Source organism: Capsicum annuum, chromosome 6 (genome assembly GCF_002878395.1).
Source record: "Capsicum annuum cultivar UCD-10X-F1 chromosome 6, UCD10Xv1.1, whole genome shotgun sequence".
Classification (NCBI taxonomy): domain Eukaryota; kingdom Viridiplantae; phylum Streptophyta; class Magnoliopsida; order Solanales; family Solanaceae; genus Capsicum; species Capsicum annuum.
The window spans coordinates 105,103,448-105,123,297 of record NC_061116.1 but is presented as its reverse complement, the minus strand read 5'-3'; the positions used below and the strand labels follow the sequence as shown (position 1 = coordinate 105,123,297).

Below are 19,850 nucleotides of genomic sequence, written 5' to 3'. Positions count from 1 at the left end.
AATGTATAGAAATTAGTGTATCAATAATTTTATGGTGTCCAATCTATATAAAAATAGGTGTATCAATAATTTTATGGTGTATTAGAAAGTTTTATATAAAAATTGGTGTATTAATAATTTTATAGTGTTTAAAATGTATAAAAATTGATGTATCAATAATTTTATGGTGTCCAATCTATATAAAAATAGGTGTATCAATAATTTTATGGTGTATGAAATTTGTATAGGATGTGGTTTGAATCAATAATTTTATGGTGTATGAAATTTGTATAGGATGTGGTTTGAATCAACCGGAGAATTTACCACTATTAATGATGTTTTCTCCTAAAAAATATTAAAAATTAAGGTCAATTAAATTAAATAAATTAAATCTGAAAACATAAAACAAATATCAAATAAATGTAGTGTTTTTTCGTTTGCCTTATTATTTTTTTAAAAAAGTTGATGAAAAACAAAGTAGGAGAATTTGTAGGGTAAAATATCAACTATTAAGTTACCCTTTAAATCATGCTATTTTATTTATTGTCTTTTATTTTTTTCTTTTGCTGGTAGATTTTGTTACATTTCTATTGTTATATTTTGTAAAATAGAAACTATGGGTAGTTTTTGTAATATTTACTCTTAAGTGTATTTATGTGTTTGTCCTAAAACAAATCAAATCAAGAGGAACAAAGAACTTAGAATTGCCGTGACACGAACAAAGGTTACGCAATCAAAGAGAAGATTTGTAAGAAAGATGTAGGCACTAGAAAATTGGAAGAGAAATTAAAACAGTCCAATCCAAATTTGATGACCTAGACCAAACATGAATCTTAACCAAGTAGTAACTTCTGCAACACTAACTTGACAAGCAGTATATAGACTAAGCACACAATTAAAGATTCTGGAGGGAACAACAAATGCAAGAAAAAGCTTGTGCAATCACCATAATTATGTAAAATCCTCTTGCCAAGATGATATAATAGTGAAGAGATGTATATCCAGATTACCTCTAAACAAAGTGAGCTAAGTTTATATAACTGGGTATTTAGCTATTTATGTACCATATAATTTATATGATGTCAACGTAGGACAGGAGGCTCTTGCGTTCTTGGATGTTAACAAACAGCCGTAGGACAAAAATAATGAGAAATTACTTAAATGTGCATAGCATCAGAATGATACTTGTCCAAATCAGCATCAAGATCTTCAGCTGAGACGGGTGTTTTTTTTGAAACTGTAGCTGAGACAGGTTTATGATGGTTTCTTTCTATACGAGCCCTTTCATATGCTGCTCCTCCTGGTCTGCAGGCCAAAACAATTCTCTAGAAGTCATTACATTCAGGCAAGGGCTCATTAGTAAAGAAATTACAACCCAATCATTAGCATCTGAATGATCTTTTATGCCACTAGCATTCAAGAGTTACTGGTTGCTCATAAAATAACCGTGGACAATATGAATCCTTCCCCAACAAAAAAGCTACAAGGTACTGATGTTTTACCTCTGGAAACTTCCTCGCAAATTTTCTGATGCAAAATGAGGCACTGGATGAGTTGGAACATTCACCCCAATCACCTCAATTTTCATTGGTCTACCGTCAAGCTGTATGTTGTTGTATCTACGCATAGCAGCTAAAGCACCAGACTGATGTGTGAAGACCACTTCTGCAGTTCCCTAAACAGGAATTTACTCAACATTATCAACAAGAATATATTACAGAACACATCTAAGGAGACTCTTTCTAGGGAAGGTGGCTTGCCAAATTACCTTTGACCTGCCTGAGTTATCATAATGCAGCGCATATTCTTTAAGCTCACCAACATCTGAAAACAGCAGCTGAAAATAAAACAGATGTCTGTAGGTTATAATTGTTTCAGGACTTCTCATCAGAATAGTTGCTTCAAGAATGTAATGCAACTACGATTTAAGATCAACAGCTTTGAACCTAGAGCAGAGACTTGACAAGAACGAGAATCCAGAAGAGACTAGATTGAAGATCAGGAAATCAAAGTAATCATATACAACATATTATACAAAGCAGAATATTTTAATAACACATAATACTATGTTTTACACCATCCAGTGCTCCAGGTAGCATCAATAGGAATCTACCAGAAAGAAATTAGGTGCCACAACATCCATACAGAGTCAAAATTCTCTGTGTATTCTGTTGTTTCAGGTACACAATCTGTATGTTTTCTCAAATACTTCAACACAAGTTCAAGATTAATTCAAGAACATCACCGAAGTTTTCAACACCTTCAACCCAAGTTCAACATGAACTATCAAAGAAGTGTGTTATTTTAAAGAAACAAGATGAAGTAGAAAAAGAGCCAAGTCCTCCGAATTCATGGAGTATCCTTAAGAAATTAATTCCCCTCAAGTGCCCGATGTTGCGGAGTTTTTCCTCTCAGGATAAAATGGCTCACAATCAGAATGTAGCGGTACCTCAAACCTTCTGATTTCTTCGAACTCACGCAACGGGAGATGATCACACCGAGTTTTTAGAAGCAAGAGAAATGTTTTTAGAAGCAAGAGAAATGTTTTTTCAATGCAGAAATTTCATATAGTACCTGAGGAAAAAAGTTCGGGTATTTATAGTCATCAAATGCCCCTTCGAAAAGGAAGCAATGGTTCATGGAAGGGTGTATCATTTTGGAATAGTCATGTCTATCCATTCCGAAACATGTCTTTTTTGAACAGTCACATCCGACCGAACAGTCACTCCTTTTCCGAAACAGTGTTTCTTTTCCTCGAAGGGTGGATTGTGTCCCTCTATTTTTCATTTACACCAATTGAACCCAACAATCCCCCACATGAATGAGGAATGGCTACTCTTTATAAAACTTTACAGACAAGTATGTGATCAGCAAGTAAAGACTGATTGCATCTGGATAAATGAGTTTCCCTTTGAACTTTCCGTAGTGAGCATGCATCGAATGCACTCGGTCAATTGGTAGATTTTTTATCTTTGACCCGTCGAGCTTTAATGTACACCTAGACAACACATGTCGCACAACCAGTCTTTTACCGCTTATGGTTCTCACGGTTTTGTTCGTTTCAGCCATGAACACGTCCTAGTTTCATGAAAGCTTAGAGAATAGGCCTTTACTAACATTCTCCTTGAAGCGGCTTCAACTTCACCCTCACATAGGTGATTTCTGAACATTCAATCCTATAGATTAAACTATTTAGTCAAACCTCCCAAATTTAGATAATCATTAAAAGTAAAAAGGTTTCGCATCACAAGCCTTATCCTTGTTTACTAAACATTATCTACATCATGAGAATGGGTTGGGTATATTGACAATGTTAAACATGTCAGTCACAACTTTGTTTGATCTCCTTGAACCTAGCTCTTGGGATCTCTAGTCTGCTAGGTAGAGTTACCGTCATGCTGACTTGTCCTACGCCGTAAACTCATTCCCTTGAATGTTCTCTCAACTCCCTCTCTAGATAGACCTTTTGTAAGTAGATCCGACACATTGTCATTTTGACTTCACATAGTCAACAGTGATAACTTCACAAGAGAGTAGTTCTCTAATGGTATTATGTCTCCATCTTATATGGCGATATTTACTGCTATACATCATGCTTCCTGTCCTACCTATCGCCGCTTGGCTGTCACAATGTATACATGTTGGTGCCAATGGTTTGGGCCAATAAGGAATATCTTTCGAGAAATTCCAGAGCCATTCTGCTTCTTCACCGGTTTTATCTAATATGATAAATTCAAATTTCATTGTAGAGCGAGCAATACATGTCTGTTTGGACGATTTCCAAGCAAATGCTCCTCCACATATAGTAAATAGATATCCACTCATGGATTTTACTATATTCGATCCGATGATCCAATTTGCATCACTATATCCTTCAATTACCGTGGGATATTTATTATAATGTAAAGCATAGTCTTGAGTATATTTAAGATACCCCAAAACTCTTTTCATTGCCATCCAGTGAGTTTTATTAGGATTACTCGTGTACCGACTCAACTTACTAATAACACATGTTATGTCTAATCGTGCACAATTCATGATATACATTAAACATCCCAACACTCTTGCGTATTCCAACTGTAAGTCACTTTCACCTTCATTCTTTTGAAATGCAAGGCTCACGTCTAATGGAATCTTGGCAATACCGAAATCTAAATACTTGAACTTATCAAGTACCTTTTCGATGTAATGAGACTGTGACAATGCCAATCCTTGTGGAGTTTTATGGATTTTTATTCCTAAGATCACATCCGCAACTCCAAGGTCTTTCATATCAAACTTGCTCTCAAGCATTCGTTTCGCATTTATGTCAGAAATGTCTCTACTGATGATCAACATATCATCCACGTACAAACAAACAATGACCTTGTGATTTGGAGTGTCTTTAATGTAAATACATTCATCACATTCATTTATCTTGAACCCGGGAGAAGGTTGGTGTGACTTCAGTGGAGTGCAAGATGCGGGAAGCCCGATTGAGATGGTTCGGACACGTGAAGAGGAGGGGCATGGATGCCCCGGTTCGTAGGTGTGAGAGGCTAGCGTTGGATGGTTTTAGGCGGGGTAAGGGTAGGCCGAAGAAGTACTGGGGTGAGGTGATTAGGCGGGACATGGAGCAGTTACAGCTCACCGAGGACATGACCCTAGATAGGAAGGTCTGGAGGACGCGAATTAGGGCAGAAGACTAGGGCCGGTTTGGGTTGCTAGTGTAGGGAATTACTTGGTGGGGGTTTTATTCTTGTTATGATTCCGTGTTCCATGTTTTATTACGAATCTGTGTGCTTTCCTCTGTTTTCTAATACTTATGGGTGCCGTATTTATGTTATGTAATCTAGTTTTGTGCTTTACTATGAGTTTGTGTGGTATCTCGTGACTTCAGCCGGGGGTCTATCGGAAACAGCCTTTCTACTTCTTTAGAGGTAGAGATATGGACTGCGTACATCTTACCCCCCCCCCAGACCCCACTAGGTGGGAATACACTGGGTTTGTTGTTGTTGTTGTTGTATTTATCTTGAACCCGTTTGCTAGCATGGTTTGGTAAAACTTTCCATGCCACTGTTTTGGTACTTATTTTAGTCCATAGTGACTTAACTAGTCTGCACACCTTTTCTTTACAAAGAACCTCAAAACTCTCGGGTTGTTCTATGTGAATTTCTTCCTCCAATTCTCTATTTAGGAATGATGTTTCCATTTGATGGATTTCAAGACCATATACTGCTGTGAAGGCAATTAACATCCGAAATTACATTATTCTAGTTACAAACGAGTATGTATCAAAGTAATCAAGGCCTTCCATCTGTTTGAAGCCTTTTACTACAAGTCTTACCTTGTATTTGTCAATAGTACCATCCGCTTTTATTTTCCTTTTGAAGATTCATTTAGAACCTAAAGGTTTATTTTCTGAAACAAGATCAACCAACCCTCAAGTATGGTTGCTCAAGATTGATTCAATCTCACTATTGACCGTCTCTCCAAAAGGATGAGTCGAAAGACGATATCGCTTCTTTAAATGTTTGAAGTTCATTTTCTAAAAGAAATGTTACAAAATTCGATCCAAACAAAGTTGACGTTCTTTGAAGTGTACTACGTCTTGGATTCTCATCATTATGTACATCCTCGCTTGATTCATCTCGAGATCGTTTAGACACTCTACTAGACTGTTCATGTCTAGTTTTATACGGATAAATTGCTCAAAGAACTCAGCCTTAGCTGATTCAATTGTCGTATTTTCATTGATATTCGAATATTTGAATTTATAAACCAAAATCCGTCATGCTTTACTACTTTTAGCATATCCTATGAACACGTAGTCCACTGTCTTAGGTCCTATCTTTACCCTTTTAGGAATAGGAACTTGTACTTTCGCTAGACACCCCCATACTTTAAAATATTTCAAATTGGGTTTCCTTCCTTTCCATTTTTCATATGGAATTGATTGTGTATTACTATGGGGTACTCTATTGAGTATTCGGTTAGCTGTAAGGATAACTTCCCCCACAAGTTTTGTGGTATACCTGAACTTATGAGTAAGATATTCATCATTTTCTTTAAGGTTTGATTTTTCCTTTCTGCAATTCTATTAGATTGAGGTGAATACGGGACAGTAGTTTGATAGAAAATTTCATTCTCTACATATATTTCCGCAAACGGGGATTCATATTCTCCACCCCTATCACTTCTTATCGTTTTGATCTTTTTTTCTAACTGATTTTCAACTTCTGTTTTATATTGCCTAAACGCATTTATGGTTCCATCCTTACAATTTAGCAAATAGACATAACAATACCTAGTGTAATCGTCAATAAAAGTCATAAAATACTTTTTCCCACCACGAGATGGTGTAGACTTCATATCATAAATGTCAGTGTGGATTAAGTCCAAGGGTTGAAATTTCTTTTAACGGACTTATACGGATGCTTAGCATACTTTGATTCCACACACGTTTGACATTTTGATTTATTGCACTCTAAGTTTGACAAAACTTCTAAGTTAATAAGTTTTTGCAAGGTAATATACTTGACATGTCCTAAATGACTATGCCACAAATCATTTGACTCTAGCAAGTAAGAAGAAGCTTCAGCTTTCTTCATTTCAACAACCATTACATAAAGTTTGAAAAGGACCTCATTGAGGTAGCCCTTTCCTACATATGTTTCATTCTTGCATATTACAACTTTCTCCAAAATAAACACACGCTTAAACCCAATTTTAATGAGAAGTGTTATCGACAATAAGTTTTATCTAATAGTAGTAACATGGAGAACATTGTTGAGAGTCAACACCTTGCCGGAAATTACTTTTGGGAATATCTTCCCACTTCCCTCAACCTTGGTTGTTGTATTATTTCCCATGAATATCACTTCTTTGGGCCAACGGGATCATAAGTAGCAAAAGTTTCTTTGTCCGCTCAAACATGTCTAGTGGCTCCTAAATTAAACCACCAATCATTTGGATATCCAACTAGATTGCTTTCAATGATCACATCACATAGATTTTCAATCTTTCTAGTTGTTTCCGACATGTTTATCTAATCTTTTTCTTGTTCTTATTTAGAACTTGACTATTTTGAGCTTTGTGGCCAACATCACTACAAAATGTAGCAATTGCCTTTGAACATTTTCTTATTTTGTTCTTTCTCTTGTCTAGAAGACTTCTTCATCTTCTTATCATTCAAAGCATCATCCTTAGTAGGATTTGCAACCACCATTGATGATTTTTCATTCAACTTATTATCTTCGTCTATCTTGGAATTTTCACAAGATCTTTCAAATCAGATAATTGATTTCCAATCTTTTTTTTTTAAATATGAGGATCTATACTTGTGAACATTTGCATTGCAAGTTTGGCCAGTCAAAATGACATCATTTACTACCATTCTTTGAAGTTCACAGCAAAATATTTTTCTAATTTCTCTGTCATTTTCATTGCTAGAGCAATACCTAAACGACTTAATGGCGCAACATTGGTTGCCGTTGGGACAACATCCTTCACAACCAAATCAATTTATTGTTCAGTTTCATTCGTCATTTTCCTGCCAATGTTTGACATACTCTTTGATATTTCAGAATACTAACAACAAAGAATTTAATTTTTAGCCAACTTGTTTCTAGTTAATGATGAAGTTTTTATATCTTCAAATCATCAACCGAATAAACTATGAAATATAACCAAGTTTTTATGACTTTAAATCATAATCAAATTCAAACAGAGTAAAATCCCGCAGATTTCAAACTCTAGAAATCAATACAGAGATTTTAACGAATTGGTGAAGATTTTATATTCTTCGAACCGAATTCTCATACTGATTTCTCAATGAAATTTTTATATTCTTCTAACCGAGGGAGTGGAAATCAAGAGATTTTAGTCTCTACAAAATCAAACCCAATACAAATTAACCAAATACTTGATTTATAAATGGCGATAAAAAAAGTTTCCTTCACCAAGCAAGCACAAAAATAAATATTTTTATACTTTACTTAAAATTATTGTTTTTCTCAATTTTGATAAAATCTGTATTTTTCAACAATAACTTCAAACACATGTTCAAATTAACATATGAACAATCAAATAAAGCTTGAACTCTGTATTTACAACTTTGAACTTTTAACAATAATTTCAACCCAACTTATGAACATCAACAAAATGAAATTCAAACTATTTTCTGGAAAATAGCAAAACCAAATGTTAAGAACTTCAACACAAGTTCAACCAACTTATGAACTATCAAAATGAAGTTTCAAGAACTTCAAACACAAGTTCAAAAATTTGAAGAACTATCAATATGAAGTTCAAACTATTTACTGAAAAAACAGTAAATGAAACAATACATATTAGGAGTTAATTCCTTAAGATTGTTGTTTCGAGTACACAATCTGTATGTTTTCTCAAATACTTCAACACAAGTTCAAGATTAATTCAAGAACATCAATAAAGTTTTCAACACCTTCAACCTAAGTTCAACATGAACTATCAAAGAAGTGTTATTTTAAAAAAACAAGATGAAGTAGAAGAAGAGTCAAGTCCTCCGAATTCACGGAGTGTCCTTAAAAAATTAATTCCCCTCAAGTACCCGAGGTTGCGGAATTTTTCCTCTCAAGATAAAATGGCTCACAATCAGAATGTAGCAGTACCTCAAACCTTCTGATTTCTTCGAACTCACTCAACGAGATATGATCACACCGAGTTTTTAGAAGCAAGAGAAATACTTTTTCAATGCAGAAATTTCAGTACTACATGAGGAAAAAAGTTGAGGTATTTATAGCCATCAAATGCCCCTTCGAAAAGGAAGCAATGGTTCATGGAAAGGTGTATCATTTCGGAACAATCATGTCTGTCCATTCCAAAATAACATGTCTTTTCTGAACAGCCACATCCGACCGAACAGTCACTCCTTTTCCGAAACTGTGTGTTTTTTCCTCGAAGGGTTGTGTCCCTCCATTTTACATTCACGCTAATTGAACCCAACACATTCATCAACATAGAAATGAGTAAGCAGAAAGTAATGGAATAATTACTTAGTCTTCTGTACTATAGTAAGGGGGTAGGTTAAAAATATAAGAGTAAATACATAATTACCCCACTAATGTTGGCCGAGATTTGCAAAATGACACCTAAACTTTGAATTCGATCTATTACCCCACGATTCTTACTTAATCCATTGCAAATATATCATTTTTCGTTGAATCTCAGTCACAAGAAAAAGAGTGGATGCACGCACCAATTAGATGCTGCCACGTGTTAAATAATTTAATTTCATATTTTATTTATATTTTTTAATAAAGTTTTCCCTTTTAATTTATTTATCATCCTACCCCACCCCCTCTCCCCCACCCCCTCCAACATCTCCCTCCCCCATTCCCCCCGTCCAGCAGGTTCCCCCACCTCATCAGTTTCCATATATTCTTCTTTCTCTTTGGATTTCAATGTTAGTTTTTGTGGTTTCCAATTTCATGTTTATTTTAATTTTGTATTGCTTCCTAATTTTGTACCATCAAAACTCCATTAAAATGGAGCTTTATAGTTCTTCTTAGGATATATATTGGGTTTTATAAAATTGTTCAAAATGTAAAAAAAAAACTAAAATAAGAAGTTGAAATTGAAGAAAATAAACATGGTGATGGTAAAAAGTGAGTAGAATTGTGGTGATGATTGAGAGGATTGAAGAGAAAGAGAGTTATGGTGATGATGATGTTGTTGTTGTTGCTCTAATTGATGTAGTTATTGTTGTAATTGAAGTTGTTGTTGATGTAATTGATGTTTTTGTTAAGTTATGGTGATGAAGAAGAAGACAATGGGGGAAGAAGACAATGGTGGATACAGGGTTGCGGGGTGGGGGGTGGGGTGGGGGTGGTGTATGAAATAAATTTAAAAAATAAATAAATATTGATTTAAAAAAAAAAAGATAAATTATATATCGAAATTTTTACACGTGACAGCTTTTAATTGGTCAAAAAAGTCAAATTTGAGCCCTTTCACGCGTCTGTGGAGTGTGTATACACGCAGAGGTTCAAAATCGTGTATTTGTAACGGAATAAAGAAGAACCGTAGGGTAATAGGTCGAATTCAAAGTTTAGGTGTCTTTTTGAAAATCTCGGCCAACATCAGGGGTAATTATGTATTTACTCAAAATATAATGCTATGTTCTATTCATGAATGGGAAATGCAATATTGGCTCCATTCGTGGAGTCTACTATTAGAAGATAAGGTTGCTAATCAGGAAGTTAAGCACCAAGAACGCTTTAAGTTTGACCAATATCCATGCCATAAAGCAAAACCATATTATCATTCAACGTGTTTAACTCCAATAATTATCTCTTTCAAGTTAAATATTGTAACCAGAGCTATCACAACAATTTGAACAAATCTGCATTTTTTTTATAACATGTATTATACTTTTCAAAAAGCACTTTGCTCCAAAATAGAAACTCTTTGTTAGACCCCTATGTCAAAAAAAGAAACTTTTTGTTAGACCCAGGATATGCACATTTAAGAGAACACAATGCATAAATAGTACACGAATGCAGCAATGAGAGAAGACTAAATGCAAATACACCTTACTTTAAACTCGCTTTTCTTTTCCATTAAAAAGGAGGGAGAAAAGAAGGGTTTTACCCTGATGTCATCGTTGGAGACCCCGTAATCGAGGTTAGATACGAACAGCTTGGTCCCATGATCCTCTCCAAGCATCTTCACGTCTCCCTCTGTAAAACGACGCTGCATTGAAGAATATTTTCAACAACGCTAGTTTAACACACATAAGAATGGAGTAAAAGGAAGGAATACTGACCTGGGGCATTGAGTAGGGGATCATTCTAGGGTTAATGGAACGGCGACTTGGTCCAGTCCTAGAAGGCCCAGAACCATAAAATCGAACACGGCGGCGCTTTTCATGACGTCCCCCATGTCCCTGTTGTTTGTTCTTCTTGATAATATCATCCAACGACGTGTACAGAGAGTCCTCTGCCATTACTGAGAAGCACAATAAACTAGCCAAGCAGAAGCGTACTGAAAATGTGATGTGATGCGGAAGGGACAATGGGTCACAGGGAAGGGACTGTGAGAAGCAAAAATTGTCGCACTACTAAAGCAGAGAGCTGAGTGGCATGAACAACAGCTGGCTACTCAGGAAAAAGCTACCTCTTTGATTTTACCATGTTGCCCATGCCGAATTTCAGAAATTATGGGGATAAGGTTAAAAAGTAGAGGGACTTACAAAATTAATTTAAATTTCAGAAAAATAAAGTATTTTTAGGAGTTCAGAGCTCAAAAGATTTTTTTTTTTTTGATGAAAAATATCAAAAGGGACATTTAATTTTGAAAAAAATTAAAAGGGATAAGTCGTCACCACTGTAGAGACTTACAAGTTGCCCAGTCACGACTTACACAATCCCACTACTCACCCTGTGAACTTCTCTGCATACAAGAAAGGCAAGTATTGCCAAGAAAGTCAAGCAAGGAAAACTTTTATACTCTTAGGGTCGTTTGATAGAGTGTGTTAACAAAAATATACATTGTTTGGTATAATTTTTATCTATGTATAAATAATGTCTTGTATTAATTATACACTGTATTTGATATTAGACTATGTATTGCTAATACTTCCTCTTTTCTATGTATTAGTAATATAACATATTTCAATACATGTATTACATTATTAAATTATAAATTTACCCTTCAAAATAACTACTTTCTCATCATTTCTCCACATCTTCTTCCTTCTTAATCAATCATCGTTATCTCGACATATTGAAGATTGAATAGAAATCTGGAATGGCTACGCTGACGGGGTTGTCGTGGTTAAGAGCAAGGTTAATCCCGAATGGCAGTCACTATTATATTGTCGCAACCGGCAAAGGCACTGGTCCCGGAAAAAGAGAAGTTTCTCAGTTTTTGCTTTAGCAGGGGATGAAGGAGATGTCCGAGATCGTTTTGCGCCGTCTCCTACCGAAACAAAAGGCACAAAACTCGCTTGTATATTTTGGTTCACTACAGAGAGCTTCAAAAGCAAAAAACATTGTGCTCAAGTGAATTATCAGTAGTGGAGAAGAAGAAGAAAGAGTGACAAGGCAAATATGAGTAGCATAGGCTCCACTAGTGCTAACAGCTCTTCCTTTTTTAAATAAAAAAATTATGTTAGAAAATTATTTGTTTTTATGTAGAATTGAAATAGAAAAATGTGTGTAAAAGGGGTGTTTTGGTAAATCTACACTTTTTAATAAAAATTAAATAAATATATATTACTTTTAATACATCAAACCAAATACTGTATAAGAAATGATGTTTTCATGACTAATACCTACATTACTAATACTTGTGTTATTAATGCAAGTATTATTAATACACCTTATTCAGTATTATTCTTATACACTCTACCAAACGACCCCTAAACGAAAGGCTTTCCTTTCTCCAGAAACTAATTGTGCCATAATAAACTAACCTTTCAAAATAAATAAATACTACCTCTGTTTAAAAAACAATGACCTACTTTTCTTTTTAGTTTGTTTCAAAATAAATAACCCCTTTTCTTTTGTGATAATACTGTAATTTTAACTTTACACATGGCATGTTAAAAACCACATGATTGAAGAACATTTTGATATATTTGACACAACTTTAATTTAGGACCACAAAAATCAAAAGTCTTCTTTAGTTTCTTAAACTACGTGTCAAATCAAATCAGGTCATTCTTTTTTAAACGGATGGAGTATCTATCTATCTATACATACACAAAAATACACACACATATATATACTAGTTTAACCCACGTGTCTTGCACGTGTATCATTTGATTATTTAAAATTAAATAATTTTATCTATTGCGAAAATTTTTAGTAAACCTTCACATTTTAATATAATATTATAAACATAAACATACATTTTAGTTTAAGCACATACAATTTTACCACCAGAAGTTTTAAGTGGTTGATCGATCATCACTTTTGCGTTGCTATGCAGTGTCTCCTTCCCTTGTTGTCAGAGGCTAAAAGAGACGTATCAATTTGAACTATATTTGTGGTACGATTGTTTTTTTTCTATATTTAAAATCTTTCCATGTTTTTAAAGTCAACTTTACAAAATCATTGATTATATTCTTATTACGTACTTAAAACTTTTAAAATTTGGTACTTTTTAAATTTTTCTTATTCTAACGCTTTTATATTTACTAGTTTAGATGTACACACCTCGCGCATGTACCTCACTTTATTGAGTTCAAACGTTACACTAAATATGATATTTGTTTAAATAATAAAGATGAATACAATAATTAAATTCAACATCTTTTAGAGAATTTTTTAAATTAAACCTAACCTTTACCAAAAAAATTTCTCAAAGTCAATCGACATTCATTTACCACCTGTAAACTGCAACAAAATAATACGATGATAGAGACATCAAAACAATATAATTAAATTTAACCTTTACATAAAAATTTTCTCAAAGTCGTCCGATACTTATCTACCACCTGTAAACTATAACAAAATAATACGACAATAAAGATCTCAAAATAATACAACTAAACTTTACCTTTACGCAAAAAAATTCTCAAAACAGAGATATAAAAACAACACAATTAAACCTAACCTTTACTTAAAAAAATTCTTCAAAGCCGACCGATATTCATCTATTACCTGTAAATTCATCTACAACCTATAAACTACAACAAAATAATACAATAGTGATCACAAAGCTTCAATTTTGATGAAAATAATTCTTATCTGAGCGAAAATTTTGACACTAAAAAATAACTTGAATGAAAACAAAGATTATATATATATATACACACACATGTTGAATTCTATTATATTGACAAAAATAGTGAAAAAGTTGAGGATAAGAAAATTGAGTATCCATCAACCTAGACATGCAACCGAATCAAATTAGATGAGTATCAATCATATTTTCGCAATAAGTAAACCAGTTTCTTCTCTAGTTTAACGTGCATCTCAATACTTATAGAAGTATTTCCTTAATAGAATACTATTTTAGGAGTATTTTTCTATCTTATTTTAGGAATATTTTCTAATTGATCACTACAAAGAAAAATATTAATTAATTCTCCTTTCATATATTTTAGGAGTCTCATATATTTTAGGAGTGTAGTTAATATAATAAAAATAATTAAATAATAAATTGAAGAAAATAGTGAAAAGATAATTTTATTTAAAGGAGAATCTTTTAATGAAGGACAAAAAGTTCAAATCACTTTTCTAAGAGTTTTCACACTTTTAATATATTATAGGTTATAGATTATAAATTTCTAGATTTTTCAAATCTTCTTAAAATCAAATTTTGTTGATTTAAAATTCTTAAATTAATAAAAAAAAGTATTAGTTGTCATTAATTCTGATAACTTCTAATAAGGAAAGTTTTTTTATAAATATATTTAATTCATTTTCAAAACTTAAATATTAGTAAAAACCACTAGTTATGATGACTTCTAATAAGGAAAAGTTTTACCATAAATATATTTAATTAATTTTTAACTCTTAAATATTAGAAAAAATAGTAAAAAGATAATTTTTCTAAAGCAAAGACTTCTAATGAAAGACAAAAAGTTCAAACAACATTTCTAGAGTTGAAATAAGGTAACTGACAATTTCAGCTATTAATTGAGCTATCGCCCTATATTGTTTTCCCATTAATTTCTAGAGTTGCAAATTAAAATGCAATGCTCACAGTCATTATTATACTATATGATTTATTATAGCCACGTGTAGAGAAGTTCTCATGGTGAATAGTGGGATTGTGTAAGTCATGGCAGAGTGGGCGACTTGAAAGTCGTTGTGGGATACGCAACTTGGAAGTCGCTATAGTGGTGGTGACTTGTCCCTTTTGGTTTTTTCCAAAATCAAATGTCTCTTTTGGTATTTTTTATCAAAAAAGAGCCTTTTGAGCTCTGAACTCATATCTTTAGCCTAATTTTCTAAATTTCTAGTTTAATCGTATGTGCCTCGCATGTGTAACATTTTTAGAGCTATCAATATGGGCTTGGCCCGTAAGGCCGGCCCAACCCAACCCTTTAATTAAGTGGGGTTGGGCTAAGTTTTTCAGCCCATTTAGAAATGAGGCTTATAGATGATACGAGCCAAATGACAAACTTTGCACACATAGAGACTCAAGACTTGGTCACCTTGAGGTAGGGGTGTGCATCGGTCGGTTAGGTTCAATTTTATATATTATCGGTTTGGTTTATCGATTTTTGGTTTTTAAATATGCTAAACCAATAATCAAACCAATAAGATATTTTTTATCGGTTTTCGATTTATCGGTTTATCGGTTTCTAGTCCTTAACGGTTCAATTTTCGGTTTAACCGATAAGAAAATACTCATAAAATAGAAATAGTAGTAACTAACATGAAAAAATTGAATCTTAGTTGCAACCAAAAATTCTACATGATGTGTTTTAATTTATAAGAATTGTCACGTTTTGGTTAAATGTTTTTAGGAGAAATTAAGAGTTTGTATTATTGAAATAAAAAGTTTGTTAATTTGTAGAAATTAAAGAGAAATATATATATATATATATGTATATATATGCGTGTGTGTGTGTGTGTATATATATATTCTTATTGGGTTATCGGCTTAACCAACAACCCAATAGGAAAAAATCAAACCACACCAATAACCCAATAATTTTTTATAAAACCATTAAAAAATTGTTAACCCAATAACAATAAATCAATAACATTTTTATCGGTTCGATTTTGCACACCCTTACCTCGAGGACACACGAGCAAGCATGGAGGATCGATTTTGAGCATGCCATTAAGCAAGGTCACGTGTGGAAAATTGCTTGGAGCATTAAAGACTTGAGGACTCATGGTTTTGGAGTTCACTTAAAGGCTCACGGTTTTGGAGCTTGAAGAAGGCACCTTTGGAGTGTTAGGACTCATTAAAGGAGTTTTAGTTATTTCAATGTGAAAAGTCAAAAACACACTAAGGTCGTACCTTATTAAGGGTGTTTTGGCCATTTCATCTTGCCTTCTAACACACCAAGGCCGCCCCTTTGTCATTAAGGGTATCTTGGTTATTTTTTCATTTAATAAGCTAGGTTATATATAGTTTCTTATTAGGTCTTTTCTCTTCAGTTGTTTATTGATGTAAGACTTTAAAACATTTTAACAAACTCTTTTTAGTGTGAGGAATATAACACCTTTAGTTGTAGGTCTTGGAATAGCCATCAAATCGAAATGAGGGCACTAAGTGTGGATATCACTTGTGTTGCAATCTTTGGCTTGAAACGTTGGTACTAGAAGAGGTAACGTCCCTCTTGTGTCTACGTAAGAGATTGGTGATAGTTTGTGTAGATTGTAAAGGTCCTTAGGTTTGATACATCTTAGGGTTCTTGGAGTTTACACACTCATTTGTCAATCTATCTATCCCTTTTATCTATTGTAATCGTTTGTCTTGTGTCTTGTGTTTGTTGTTGCCATTTGGTGTCTTATTCGTGTGGACTATTTTTGTGCGATTGTGAACTATTTTGAGTCTTCTTTGGACCATTGATATCATTTGGTATCAGAGCTAAGGCTAGTTTTGTTCCCACAAGACCAATCTTGGGTTTGGTTATTGAAAATAAAAAAAAGTAGAAGTTGTTCTTGTGTTCTTGGGCGAGAAGTGTTCTTGTTGTTGTTGTCTTGGCCAAATTTTGAGTCTAGATCTAGGTGTTCTTTACTTGTTTTGAGTGTTTTTTGTGCTATCTTTCTTCTTCACTAACACCTTGAGACTAGATCCAAGTGAGCTTGAATGAATGTTGTTGGTATTGTTGTTGTGGTTTCAAAACTTGAACATTGTTGGTGTTGGTGTTGTGGATCCGAAATCTTGAAGGTCTTGGTTTGAACTTATGTTGGTATTTTGTTGTGGGTTTTAAGTTTGAAAAGGTGTTGTTGGTTCTTGGAGGCTCAACTTGAGTCTTGGTATTCAAACTTCTATTGAATATTCTTATTGTTCTAGACTAATATTCATGTCTAGTTGCAAGAAGACTCTTTAATAGTGTTGTTTAATCTAAAACCAAGTAGAAGGAAGAGAAGTCCTTGTGTTTATCTTGAAACTAGTCCCCAAAAACCTACCAAAAAAGAAGGGAAACAAAAGATCAACCAAAAAGACTAATTTCCAAAATAAAGAAAGACCACTTTCCTAGGTGTCCAAAAGAGAAAAAGTCCACCAACCCTTCAAAAAGTTGTGCCTAAAAGGTGTAAGACAAGTCAAACCTTTTTGAAAGGTGAAAAAGGCTCCAATCTTATTATTTTCTTCTCCAAAGGTGGGTAAACTACTTCAAGAACCGAAAATTGAACCAAATTTTCAAAGTTGTAAAAAATAAAAACCTTTCAAAAACCACAACCAATCCTAAACCACCACATCACCAAATTTCGTACAATACTGAAACTTCTGGCTCGAAATCTTGGATTCTTAGTTTCTTATTGTTGATTCTTAGTTTCATTTTGTTGGTTCTTATACTAATTGACAACTAGTAAATACCTACTAAGTTGTAAATTAGTTTTTGAATATGTTTCTTTGTGTTAGTGCTATTTTTATGCTTTTATTATTTTTGAATCATAGTATTTCTTGGTTCAAGTTCAGACATTACTTTCTTGAGTCTTCAAGCAAAGAATCCATTCCGACTAAGGAGTAGACTCACCCCTTGAATCATCATGAATTACAAGCCGACTTGCAACACCTGTGAAACCAAGTATGAGACGATCAAAGTGTGTGAGAGTGTGGTGAGGATTTTGTGAACTAATTATTTTCTATTTTTTTTGTTTTGTAAGTTTTTTGTTTTAGGTATAATTACAATGGAACCTGTGGCTTCAACCTTTCAAACCTTGGGCAATGATGCTACAAGTGCTATTTTGGCTAAACTTGAAGCCATTACCCATTAATCAAAAATAATATTGGAAAGGTTGGATCGTATGGTAGGTCAAAGGAAGCAAGCGGCCTACCCGAAGACACGTCAAGATGAAGGTCGTAGCTCATGCGAGCTACAAGGTAAAAATATTATCCCCTACACTCCTATAGACGTAAAATATTGTGATGTGGCTAGTAGTATCCAAGTGAGTGTAGTTGTGGGTTTGCCTAGAGTAGAGGTGCTTGAGTCATCCTTTTGTGATACTCTTGGTATTGTTAGGTCGCATGAGGACCAAACTCTTGTTGTAGGTACGCAAGCACTATTTGATCATTTAGATGATGAAATTGATTCTTCTCGTAAGAATGATTTATGTCCATCTAGTGCTAGCACTTATAACTTGACTAAGGTTCCATTACCAAGTGATGAGAGTAATTACACACTAGTTAACCCTTGCGAAAACCAAGTCTACGTTGGTATATGAGTTTCCAACAACTAGTGAGGGTCTGCAAAATGATCAACCAGGTGACGATAATCTTGATTTGCTTGAATATTTAGAAAACCCGAGTTGTGATTGTCCTTGTGAAGACAGTTTTGATTGTGGTCCTTAGCTGCCCGTGATGGTTTGTATAAATATGAGGACTACTCTTGTGAAAGAGAAGGTGGTGCGTGTTTAGAAATTCCATCGACTTCTTCTCTATGTGTTTCTTATGTTGGGCATACTCCTAGTGGAGATTTAGAAACTAGTAGTAAATGCATGCATGAGAATCCTATATTTTAAAATAATTTATGGAACACCTTTCTCAACCCTCTTTTTGCTCATGACCTTTCTAATGGTGATAAGGAGGGTATACTTAACTTTGAAGGTGGCACACTAGGGGAGAGTGAGAGTGGCCGAGACCTAAGTCCTTGGTTACGTCTTCTATTTAATCCCAGTGCCATCTTAGGGTGTGGAAAGAGTAGTCTCAGCTTAGGTTTTTTATCTCTTGATGGACTCCATAACTAATTTCTTTGTGCATTTCTCAATAGATTTCTAATGTGTAACGCGACGGACTATTGGTTATATTTCAAGTATGTACCTCCTTGACATGTTGATGTTGTTTATTATTCTAACTCTAACCCTCATGTCATGAGGATATGGTGCTTGTTTGTATTCTCTTTGTTCTTACAAGCTTTGGATTCGAGGTCAAATCTTTTTCAAGAGGGGGAGGATGATACGAGCCAAATGGCCAACTTAGCCTTTGATGACATCTTCGGAGGCCATGTAACACACTATATTTGGTACCCAAAATGCTAAACGGTGCTCATGACCCCGAAGGATCACAAGCTAACCCATGACTGATATCTGTACCTGAGTACTTCATAATATATTATATAAATGTAGAATAAAAGGCTGAAAGACCATAAAGTTCAAATATCTATTAAAATATAACATCTGGAGATACAGTATATCAATACCAAAACAATTGAAATAACTGTTTGAATGTAAGACCCCGCAAAGTTCCCTTAGAGTTTGCGCCTTGAGCGTGTCAAGTGAAGTGTAATTTCGGCCTTAAAAGATTGAGAAGAGACTTCCCAAGTAATTAGTGTTATAATCTTGTTGAATTTTACTGAAAATGACTTCCTATAGTGTAGAGAATTGAAATAGCTTTCCAACGATACCAATTTCATCCAAATCCGACATTGGGGTGGGAGGTTATGGCCATTTTATTGAGAGTTGTCGGAACCACCCAAGTGCGACGGACAGGTTGATGGACCGTCGAGTGTGCGACGGACCGTCGCCCGAATCATCGCAACCAAGGAAGTAACTCCCTTTTCTGTCCCAAGTGCGATGGCCAGAACGACAGACCGTCAAGACTGTGATGGACCGTCGCTGAGACCGTCGTCGCTGAGGCAGTGTGGCCTCATCCTGGCCAACGTGTGATGGATGATCGAATGGATTGTTGAGTTTGCGATATACCATTGCTAAGACAGTCACATTGAGGCAGTGTATTTTTTTTCTGACCGACGTGCTACGGACGATCTGACGGAC

The 19,850-nt window shown here is 34.4% G+C and overlaps 1 protein-coding gene across 1 annotated transcript; it reads right to left on the bottom strand.

Moving 5' to 3' along the window:
* Window positions 1–900: 900 nt before the first annotated feature.
* On the bottom strand, window positions 901–11,403 carry LOC107873264 (THO complex subunit 4A). Its single transcript, XM_016720035.2, has 5 exons — window positions 10,766–11,403; window positions 10,591–10,692; window positions 1,748–1,816; window positions 1,482–1,654; window positions 901–1,284 (listed from the first exon to the last, which is right to left on the bottom strand). Exons 1-5 carry the CDS (start codon window positions 10,943–10,945, stop codon window positions 1,137–1,139), a joined length of 672 nt encoding a protein of 223 aa, XP_016575521.1. The 5' UTR covers window positions 10,946–11,403; the 3' UTR covers window positions 901–1,136.
* Window positions 11,404–19,850: the final 8,447 nt, after the last annotated feature.